Genomic DNA, 10,962 nt, shown 5'->3' with positions numbered 1-10,962 from the left:
CCACTGTCCTTCCCTGTCAGCTCAGGGCCGTGAGCCAGGTCTGCTTGGATTGCAGAACTGGGCTGCTTGGCTCCTTCTTTAAGTCATTTTTGACTTCCTTTCTAGCCCTGAATGGTTTTGAAGACTGCTATAGCAACATAGCATTTTTTGATTTGCTATCCTTCTTAAGAAGTAATTTGCGTCGTAGAATGGCTTGAGTTGGCAGGGACCTCAAAGACCATCTAGTTCCAACCCCCTCACCGTGGGCAGGGCTGCCAGACCATGGATCAGCCTGCCCAGAAACCCGTCCAGCCAGAGATGGGGCATGAACAACCTTTCTGGGCAGCAGTGCCAGTGCCTTAAAACCCTGAGTGAACAATTTCTTCGTAGCACCTGAAACCTCCACTCTTTCAGTTTAAATCCATCCTCCCTTGTCCTACCACTATGTAGCTGAGCAATCCCACCTCTTTCAACCTTTCATCACAGGAGAGGTGCTCCAGATCCCTCTGATCGTCTTCGTGGCCCAGACATCGCTCCAGAAATTATTTGGAATTCGATGTGAAAGAAGAAGGTAAGATGAGGCAACACAAGATGAAAAAATAAAAGGAAACCTTAACCAAAAGGTGAGTCCAGGGAGAGTGAAATGTGCGTGCAGGCATTCTGGGGGTTGCTTGGCTGGCCATGGAGGAGGCCCCGGGGGGTGAAGCTGCCTGTGCCTGGTGCTGCACTGGGAGCAGCCAGCGGTGATCTCATGCTGTGACCGGTGTGTGCTGAGCTCTGTGCAGGGTGAAAGCCATGGCAGCTCCTCCCCGTGTGCTGACATGGCAAGGGGCTGCCAAACGAAGGGAGGAAAGCTAGCGCGCTCTTGCAGAGATGTGATTTAAATCAGCTGTGCTAGAAGGAAAAGCAAAACAAAAAACACTGCCGAAAATCGCTGTGCTAGTAGATGGATTTTGCTTATCTCTTAGTCTGGATGGCCCATCCCACTGCACTCATGGTTTTACTTATCCGGTGTTTCTGCTCAGATCCTGGTTGGATTTACAGTGCTCCGCAGTCCAAAAATGGCCTTGTTTCCAGTATAAGAGCAGGCATAGGTTTCTTTAAATTATATGTATTTTAAGAGCTCATACTGCTTATTTCACAGACCTTAAAAACCTCCCTGTTCTGTGTGTGTGAATGCTCTGAGCCACAGCCAGACATCCAGCCGTGTCCAGAAGCATAGCAACCACACAGTGCAGGAGATGCTGTGCCAGCCTGTGCTGCACCTCTGCAGGAGGGAGAAAGCAAAGCAGCGCCAGTTCTGTCACAGTTACGGGTCCTCCCAGATGTGCTTTCAAAGAAAGGAGCCCCGTGTGACTTCATTTTAAAGTGACCACACTGCACTGTGCCCAGGGCCCAGGCACTGTCCCAGCTGGCTGCAGGTGGCAGTGCTGCCGTGTGGGCACCTGTTGTGGCATCATCCTGAGGGCACGTGGAGTGGGCATATCCCCATCACCCCGGCCCTCCTCACTGCACTCACACTGCCATTGCTCACAGCCTGATCTGCTGGGTGAGTCACTGCTCTGCACCAGTGCTCAGCTAATGGTATTGCAGAGCGAGGGCAGAGCGCTGGTTTCAGCTCCTACTTTCAGGCCGTGGCCTTTAGTTTTTGCTTCCCTCCCTGTGGCTGGAAAATCATGCACTGATGTTGCTGTTCCAAAGAAAGCATTACTTTCCTGCCTTTGCCAAAAGGAAATCTGAGCAAAGCAAGGGAGGCCGAGCAAGTGAAAGAATGAACAGGCTGAGCTCGGGCAAGTGTCTAAAGCAAACAGTTCTTTAAGGACACGTTATTACAGCAAGTGGGATCTGTGCAGTAAGAATCGTTGTTGTGTGCAGGGTCGGAAAAATTAAGCAGATTTCTGCAGCTGCCAAGCCTAATTCTTAGCTCCCGCATGAGCACAAACACGGAGCAGCCCTGGTGAGCTGCAAGAAGAGATTTATGTAATGTGCACCTAAACCACAAGTCACATGGCCCGCTTTCCGTTTTCATACTTTCTGATCGCTCAGAGAGGAGAAGTGTACCCAAAGTGCCGCGCTTTGCCATGCTGCACTGAGCACTGCCCTTCAGCGCCATGTCCCTGCGGCGGCTCGCCCAGCACAGCCAGCGCGCGGGCAGCGGGGATCGGGGCGTGCAGATGGACAGCAGGCGGCTGCAGCAGCTGGTCAGCACGGTGGGGACGCTGCCGAGGAGCCGCAAGCAGGTAGGGCACCTCCAGCCTGCAGGGCACCGCGGGTGGAGAGTGAGTTTGGGTGGCGATGGGCTCCTTCCAGCAGCTGTTGTGTGGGAGCACTGCCAAGGGGAGGTGCGGGAGAGACTGCGGGACTGCCGGCGGTCAGCAGAGCTCCTGCAGCTGGGATCCTGCCCCACTGCAGCTCTTCGTTCCAGGTGTGCTGCGAGGCACAGGGGAGCATCCTGCTGCCTGGTGTTCCCTTAAATTTGGGCGTGCTTCAGCACGGTGGTCAGGCTGGGCTTTGTTCTGCATCCTTGGCAGGAAGCATCTATCATGGGTTGTTTCCTTCCAAACTTTGGGCTGTTTTATTACAACTATTGTAGCTACTTTGGCTGTCCCTGTCGCTGTGCTTTTTGTACAATCAATCACAGAACCGCAGCACGGTTGAAAGGAACCCCTCAGCCCCAGCCCTGCCGTGGGCTGGCTGCCTCCCAGCTCAGGCTGCCCAGCACCCATCCACAGCCTGGGGCATCTCCAGGGATGGGGCACCTCAGCTCTGGGCAGTGCCACGGCCTCACTGCCCTCTGAGTAAGGAATTTCCTCCTCGTATCTGACCTAAATCTCCTCTTCTAGTTCAAAAACACTTGTCCTGTCACCATATGCCCAGGTACAAAGTCAGTCTCCCTCCTGTTTATAAGCTCCCTTTTCATGCGGAACAGCAAATTTCTGTTGTTTGCAACAGGAGGTGAACAAAACTGCCTGTTGCTACTGCTGTAAATTGCCAGCTGAGCAATTGTAGCTCACCTTTTTGTCTTGTGTGAATAAGCCTGAATTGAAAGTGCTTGAAATGCATTATAATCTTGAAGTGTTATCAGAAAGCTGGCACATAATGTCCAAGCACTGAAGGCTCTGCTTTGTGCAGCAACAGAAGCACATTCCTCCCATACAATCCTGGGGATGTAAAAGACAGCCAGAAGCAGACAAGCTCTGGGCACGCTGCATTGATGCAGCCACCAGCAGCAGTGATAGAGCAGCACTTTGTGGTTCTGCTGCAGATAAATGAGCAATAATGGCCGTGATGTGTCTGTGGGTGTTAACAAAGAATTCCAAGTGTGTTACTGCATGGCACCCCTTGCTCCCCCCTGCTTCTCTCTCCAGTTGAACACAGGTTCATAAAATGGAGGTTGTGTTGGTGGTTGCACATTGGCCTGGCTTTGCAGTATTGAAGCCTAGGACTTTTAGTATATTGACTGTACAATTTAGTGGTAATGTAATTCCTTATTTTTGGCTCATGTTTATGGAAAGCGTGGATGTTTAAATGCTGATCCTGGCTTTTCTCAGGCCTCTGTAGGCACAAGGCTGCCTAGACCAAAGCAGGGATGCTGGGTGCTTGTTGCCATGGCCATGCGTCAGCTTGGAAACACTATTTGGCCATCACTGCTAGCTGCTGAGAGCTGCCTGCAGCTTTGTGGTGTGTGTATGTGTGTGTGTCTGTTTTCTGCCTTTTTTGATGGGTGTTGAAGTTATAAATACCTACAGATTTTTTAGGGGAAAGGTGTGAAAGCAAATTGAGGTCTCAGCATAACAAAAGTGTGATTTGGGTACAGTATAGGTGATACTTACAGTGTTAGTGGAAATCCCTGGCTTATACAGTTTTGCAGCCTCCTTGCCTTAGTGCTGAATGCAGATGTGCAGCAGGAGGTCCTCCTTTGATGCCCTACAGAACGCAGCATTCCTCTTCAGCAGCTATGCCTTTTGTCCCCCCAATTTCTGCCCTCCTGAGAAGCTGCACCTCCAGCAGTTTGTGTGAAGAGTTCCCTACTCCAGGCACTGTTCCCAGCAGATTTTTTTCTGGGGTTTCGTCACTATTTTTTCTCTTGCACTCACTGATGTGAGCACAGCAGCCCCTCCTGCCTCAAACTCCTGCGGTGTGTGCTGTTGTGTTCCCCAGCCACGTCCTGCCGTTCTCACCTCTTCCTTGGGAGCGATGCCTGAGAGCTGACAGCCGGTTGGCAGAGGTCACATTGTCACCCCTGCACAAAATGTTATCAGCAGGTATTGGCTGGTGGTGACTCAGCTCCCCATTCTTAGCTCACTGCAGGCAGGCCGGGACAGCAGAAAGCTGTTGGGCAGTGATGCTTTCACTTCGGGTTGGGACAGGCAGTGCAGCGCAGTCCCCCGGGGAGAAACATCCCTTGATGTTTTCTGGGTGTCAACAACTGGATCAAGAGCTAAGAGCAGCCATGATTTTGCTTTTTCTCTGTGGTGTTCCTATCTTGGTAGTGATGAATATCGTGTTTAAAAGATTTGGAATAATGCTATATTTGAGGGACTGATTTCCAACCTAACAGCAGCACAGTGGCATTCCTCCAGCAGCAGGCCGCAGGGAGCCCTGAGGAGCTGTGACCCCACTGACCCTTTTCCTTTCCCCTTTCTGCTTGCAGCTCCCTCTGACCAGATCCAGCTCCCTGGGGGACTGCTCCCAGCCGCAGAGGTACGGTGATGCCCTGCCAGCTGTGCTCACGCAGTGCAGCCCTGGGTGGGATGGACTCATGGGGGAAGCAGCGTGAAGGGGCTCAGGAATGGGGTCATAGAAAGATAAGGTGTCCCAGTTGGAGGGGACCCACAAGGAGCAGTGAGCCCCGCACAGCCCCACTTGAACCCAAAGTCTGAGGTTGGTGTCCCAGCTCTCCCTGAGCTGCAGCAGCTCGGGGCTGTGCCTGCTGTCCTGGGAGCTGTGCTGTGCCCACTGCCCTCTGCAGCACAGCCTTTCCCCGCTGTACAACCTGGGTAATCCTGAGTGCTTTTCTTGCAGACACTTCATTTCTATATTCAAAGAAGATAAAGAGACATTTGGCTTTGAAATCCAGGTAAGACTTATGCGACAAATTGATTCATTTAAAGATAAAATACTGTGTGAAATCTTCAGCATCACATCCTCCAAACTAGATTAACAAGGGATGGGGTAGAGAAAGACACCTGTGAGTCCTTTGTGAAACTGGAGTGCTTAAGAAGCACCACAGAAATGGGATGTGCTTCTGAGGAGTTCTCATAGGTCACAGGTGAGAGCCTGGTCCATGGCAAGTTGGAGTGCTGACCATAGGAGACAGCTCAGATACGAAGCGGACAATGGGAACGCCTTCTTTCCTCCTTAGGCTATCATGTTTTCAGAGAATGCCACATGGAAATATTTTTATATAAAAGAGAGAGATCAAAATCCTCTCCTTCTCCTAGAAATCCCTTGTGCCTGCTGTATGAAATGACCTGGCACTGCCATGCACAGAGGGACGTGCTAGCTTTGGTGAAAGGAGTGCTATGGGAAAGCCCAACTTATTCAGAGTTGATTCTGTGACTCATGGTTGTGTAAGTGCTCGGCTCAGGAACACTTTCAGAGAGCTTTCAGAAGGGAAAATAATTGAGTCCATTATCGGGCTTTTGTACAAATTGCCAGGGCAGATTTTCATTATATGTGACATTCTGATTAAAAATAATTGTTCTTGGCGTGTTTCTTCCTGAACGTACATTCAGTGTGAGCATTTCACTAGAAAGTCCAGGCTGCGAAATGACAGCGTCAGTTTGGTACCAAGCATAAGGCATTATTTAGAAGTTGCAGTTTCATTATTGCTACAATTTGATCGTAGGCAAACCAGAATACGAGGATGTGAAATTCTGGGTCTGCCATCTGCAAGGAGCTCCTCAGAGCTACAGCCATGGCGGAACGCAGGGTCTCTTGTGTGCTGCTTGTGCTGGTACTTCCCACTTATTAAGTGGATTCTGGTGGTGACATGGACTCGGTGTGCCTCTGTCTGTGCCCAGATGTTTGCACGTCAGCTGCTTTGAGTCACATCTTTCCCAGCACTGTGGCCACCTAAAGCCCAGTTATCCACCCAAAGTAACGGCCCGGCTTCTTCTGCGGTCTGTGAAGAGAGGGAGGTGTGTGGTGAGGGGATCCCATCCTCCTGGTCAGAAATAGGGCTTTTAGGGCCACCAGTCACTCACTGGGGACGTCTGCCTCTCTGGGTGGCTCTGGCAGGGATGCTGAGCTGGTGAACAGACGTCTAGCTAGGCATGGTGAATCTCATCCTGCTTCTCTGGGACACTCAACGAGGTCCAAACAGAAGGACAGGCATGTCCTACTGCCTCAATTATGCAGATTCCTTCAGAATCCTCAGCACAGAATCACAGAATGGCCCAGGTTGGAAGGGACCTCAAGGATCATGAAGCTCCAACCCCCCTACTACAGGCAGGGCCACCAGCCTCCCCATTTTATAGACCAGGCTGCCCAGGGCCCCATCCAACCTGGCCTTTAACACCTCCAGGGATGGACGGGGCATCACATAATTTGGTGTTCTTAGTTTAGCTGAAAGTTTTGCTGATAGTTTTAAGGCTGAAATCACCATATTGTTGTGATTTGCTCTAATAAACTCTGAACTCGTGATAGAATTCATCTCTGTTCAGTGTTGACTGAGGAATTTGGGAATCTATCATGACGTATGTAAGGTAGGTTTGACTGCCGTAGGTTTTCAGGAACTTCAGTTTCAGTCTTAAACAGCCTCTTGGCAGAGGATGTGGCTGAATACTGATATTTGCATGCAACCCAAAATACATTTCCTGCCAACACAGGATGCTCTGGTCGTATCTCTCAGTTTAGCATTTTTCTAAATGAATGTCAGAGTTGATAACAGGACGATGGATTCTACCAAGAGTTATGATAATACAACCTGCTCAACACAGCCTCTCATTTTAAAAAAGAGTGTGAAATGAAAATAGATCACGACAGTATTTCAAATATTACTTGTAGTCATGTCTTCAATATCAGCAGCACTTTTTCTTTGCTATTTACAGACTATTAGATTTCCAAACCAAACCGATTACTCCTTGGAGGTATGCACTTGCGTCTGCAAAATTCAAGAGGAAAGTCCTGCCCATGTTTCTGGCCTTCAGATTGGTAATGACTTGCTTTTTTCCTATCTGCGGGTGGCCCTAGTTGCTTTTCTCCATGTTAGTTCTGTTTTAGAGAGTGTGGTAGGGATGTGTGTGCTGAAGATGCTCATTGCAGCTTCTTATCTCTACAGGTGATATTCTTGCCAACGTCAATGGAGTGAACACCGATGGTTTTAGTCACAAGCAAATTGTAGACTTGATAAAGTCTTCAGGGAACTATTTAAGGTAGGCATCTGCCCTTCACAGTGCTTTGAGTTTGACGTGGTCCTGCTGGAAACCGTGAAACTTTCTTGTGCTAAGCAGCAGTGCCACACTCACAGACACACAGCACTGTGATGTGCATCTCTTGCCCATGCTGTGACTTTGCTCATCCCACAGCAGCAGCTGAATCCATCCGTGGAGGGGAGTTGATGGCACATTAGGGCACCCTCCGTCCCGTGTGCATCCCCTCCCTAAGGACCCCATGGCCCCATGTGCTGCTGTAGGGCACCACCCCCCATGCTGGTACCCAAAGCCCCTCTTCTTTCCAGGCTGGAGACCGTCAACGGGGCCCTGTTCCTGAGGAAGATGGAGCTGGAGAACAAGCTGCAGCTGCTGAAGGTAACGCGGTGAACCACTGTGCTGCTGTGAAGAGCAGAGTGCTGCCGTGGGTCTGCTGTTTGTGGGAGCAGCCATGGGGTGCAGTGGGGGCTGGGGAGCCGTGTGCCCCCAGTGCTGCTGCTGGCAGCCCCACTGCCTCCCTGGTGGATGCTGTTGGGGCCGGGTGCCAGTGCTGTGTGTGGGGGTGATGTCAGCACCACCTCACTGAGCGCACTGCGGCGTCGCTCCGGCTGCAGCACCAGCCTGCACATGAGGCTGCCATGCCACAATCACGGGGCCCTGGCTCCCCATCACATCCTGAGGACCCACATGTCTCCAACTCTGGGGCTGCAAAGCATCTTTGTGAGCCCCTGGGCATTTTTTGAAAGCATCCAAGTTCTCGTCCTGCCACGGGTGCTGAGCTTCTCCAGCTTTTTTGCTGCCTGATGCAGGGAAGAAATAATGCTGACTGCATGTCATAGGCTTGTTTTCCATTAGGTCAAATGATGAAAAAAATAATTAAGAAATCATTTTGATAATTTTGACCTCTTAAGATAACTTTGGCCTCTTCTTAAACTTGGTCAGAGTGAGAATTGATGAGTGCTGTAAGTGAACAGTAAGCTGGGCCAGCATTTGGGGAATGTATGACGTGTAGACACTTTGGAGTATTCTTTACCTGATGGAGAGTTTTTCCTTATGGCAGCAATGAACCAAGGCCCTCCCTGAAGGAATTGCTTCTAACTGGACACTGATCTGGCTAGAATAAATCTCATGATAAATGTTCAGGCTTGCCAGGACTTTGCAGCAGGGATAGGATTTGCCATCTGGGAACAACGCCTGTGTGAGCAGTGCTGTGGCTGCCCCTCCCCATATGGTTCAGAGAACTCAGGAAGACAGAAGCTGCTATGAAACACTCAGCTTTCAGATAGCAGTGGTTTCCCAAAAGTGCCAAGCCTCTGCAAGGAGAGCTTTCACTGTTGTGTGAAGTCGGGTGTGGGCCTGGCCCTGTGTGTCCGCACTCCTACCTGATGCATGGCACAGGGCTGTGCCCAGCATCAGTGCCGTGTCACCATGCCATGCCACAGAGCACCAGGCAGGCTGCCAGTGGGATGGGAGAAAACACCCTGCTGTGTGGCTGTGCTGTTGGCTGGGGCTGAGGGATGGCAAACAGCCCCAGGACAAGGGCTGCTGCCGTTCTGGTGCCTTACGCCAAAGCTGTGGTGTTTTGATTGGTGTTGCTGGAATGTGGAGCACAGAAAAATGTGCAAGGAACAGCAATACTGTCCACGCAAGCTCTGCCTGGGCCCTTTGCATGGATAGCCATGTAACTTGCCAGACTGCCCTGTTGTGTGCTCATGCAGGTTGCCAAGGAAGTGTGCGGTGTTTTCCTGTGGACCCAGCAGGCACTCACTTGGCAGCTTCTCAACCAGTGCAGCAGTTATTTGTTAGATCAGTGGCTGACCTGCAACAGAGGAAATAACATAATGCTGCTCGCTGGTAGGGTGGGATGTCAGCACGTCAGCAGTGGCTCAGTGAAAGGCCATCTGAGTACAGCTGCCTGCATTCCAGATTTCAGCCTTCTGCTTTTGCACATTTCACGCAGACAGTGCCTCAGCCAAAGCACTTTGCTCAGGGAAGCTGGAGGAGGCTTGCTGAGCCCCAGGAATGCTGTGTTGTGCAGAAAGAGGGCACACCTCCGCATCCTGTAGGCAGAGTGCTCTCTGGGAACCTGCTTTGTTTGAAGTGTTTTGTAACTTTGTGAAAGTGTGAATGACAGTCAGCTCTTTTAATCCTTCACAGCAAACTCTGCAGCAGAAGTGGGTGGAGTTGCGCTCCCTGCACTTACAGGAACAGCGTTTGCTGCATGGTGAGTCTCCGCTTCCGGGTGGGAAACCGCAGCGCTGCTCAGACCTCCAGGGGAAGCTGGGGCTGAGCAGCACCAGGCACTCCTCTAACCTGGTTTCCATCTGCTTTCTTTTTTTCCTTCCTAATGACCGCGGGGGAAGCTTTTTATCAGTGTCTGAAGAATTTGGGCGCTGGGCTGATGTATGAGTTCTAGGAGAGGAGTTCATGTGGAAAGCTTCTTTTCTGTTCTCTGTTTTCAATTGGACTTTGCTTCTGCGTTTTGGGGCAAGGCAGCAGTAGAGAGTCCCGTATAGCTGGAAACGTGGGATGAGATATGGTGTGGGTAAGATACTGCCCAGCCCCACGGTGGGATGGAAGGGCAGGAGGCTGGGCCAGAACGAAGGCCCAGCTGGTGGCCCTGGCTGGGCGGAGAAGAGGAGCGGGGCTGACCGCCCTGCACAGATCTAGGCAGCTCTGCAGAGCTGTAGGCTGCGTCTGCTTGCAGGAGCTCGCTGATGCTGTTGAATAACACTCCTTCTTGACCTCTGCTTCCAGGAGAGGTGAATGACAACGCTCTGCTGGAGCTGGAAGAGGCCAACTTATCTGAGGGCTGTATGCCAAGACCACTCTCTCTGACCAAGACCCGATTCTCCAGTGAGAGCAGCTCCCGGAGCCGCCTGAGCTCCATGACTCTGGACAGCGAGGACAGCTTCTACCAGAGCGGTGCCTTCGACGACTCTGCAGCAGAGAGCCTGAGCCGCCAGTCCAGCATGGACGATGACTGCTTCCTACCGAGGGATGGCGATGGCACGGCCGGGAGGTGCTCCCTGCGCAGGCACCGCAGCATCAGCCTGGCCAGCAGCGGCTCCATGTCCCCGCTGTGGGAGAGCGGCGGCAGCTCCAGCAGCTTCGGGACGCTCCCGAGGAAGAGCAGGAGATCGAGCGTTCGAAAGCAGCTCCTGAAATTCATTCCAGGTCTTCACCGGGCGCTGGAGGAGGAGGAAAGCCGGGTGTGACCCTGCATTCCCCAGGGCCAGGAGGAGCAGCATGAGGCTGCATTTGTTCCTTACCCACACGGCCTTACAGCAGGACTGATGGTATTTAAAATGCTCTGATTTATTAATTATTTTAATTTTTAATCGGAGTGAATCGTGGACTTCTTCATTAACATAAAAAATGACTAGCTCCAAGACGTGAAGAACTGTGAGCGACTCCCTCAGCATATTTAGTGTTAATGATGGGTTTTAATCAAGTGCAAATTTTCTAACTATTTATTTTCTGTTACCGAAGTCAATCTTCAGAGATCTTCAATAAAGCAAGAGCTTCTACTAAGCTGGTGATTAGGAGCAGGGCAGAGCCCAGACCTCGTCCAGGGGTAGGTCCCAGAGGTGATGCTGGGATGGAC

General features: G+C 51.3%; 1 protein-coding gene across 2 annotated transcripts; it reads left to right on the top strand.

Annotated features, from left to right (window-relative positions):
- The first annotated feature begins 1,971 nt into the window (after positions 1-1,971).
- On the top strand, positions 1,972-10,889 carry LOC122164887 (cytohesin 1 interacting protein). Of its 2 annotated transcripts, XM_042827334.1 has the most exons (8): positions 2,029-2,219; positions 4,634-4,683; positions 5,005-5,059; positions 7,035-7,137; positions 7,265-7,358; positions 7,664-7,733; positions 9,513-9,579; positions 10,113-10,889. In XM_042827334.1, exons 1-8 carry the CDS (start codon positions 2,091-2,093, stop codon positions 10,571-10,573), a joined length of 1,029 nt encoding a protein of 342 aa, XP_042683268.1. In that variant the 5' UTR covers positions 2,029-2,090; the 3' UTR covers positions 10,574-10,889. The 2 variants fall into 2 exon arrangements, with proteins under 2 accessions (XP_042683267.1, XP_042683268.1); XM_042827333.1 differs by lacking the exon at positions 4,634-4,683 and having other exon boundaries at positions 1,972-2,219.
- The last annotated feature ends 73 nt before the right edge of the window (positions 10,890-10,962 follow it).

The sequence above is a fragment of the Centrocercus urophasianus genome, unplaced genomic scaffold, assembly GCF_019232065.1.
Source record: "Centrocercus urophasianus isolate 14NV4802_14NV808 unplaced genomic scaffold, USGS_Curo_1.0 seq_28, whole genome shotgun sequence".
In the NCBI taxonomy this organism is placed as follows: domain Eukaryota; kingdom Metazoa; phylum Chordata; class Aves; order Galliformes; family Phasianidae; genus Centrocercus; species Centrocercus urophasianus.
Note: the sequence above shows the minus strand (reverse complement) of the source record. Positions and strands in the feature narration are given on the sequence as shown.

Excerpts from the sequence above, each read along its gene's own strand:
- LOC122164887 (XM_042827333.1), top strand. The coding sequence starts at position 1,987 with ATGGCCCGCTTTCCGTTTTCATACTTTCTGATCGCTCAGAGAGGAGAA. Across the intron at positions 7,138-7,264 it reads TGTTTCTGGCCTTCAGATTG|GTGATATTCTTGCCAACGTC; the intron begins GTAATGACTTGC and ends TTATCTCTACAG. Across the intron at positions 7,734-9,512 it reads ACAAGCTGCAGCTGCTGAAG|CAAACTCTGCAGCAGAAGTG; the intron begins GTAACGCGGTGA and ends AATCCTTCACAG.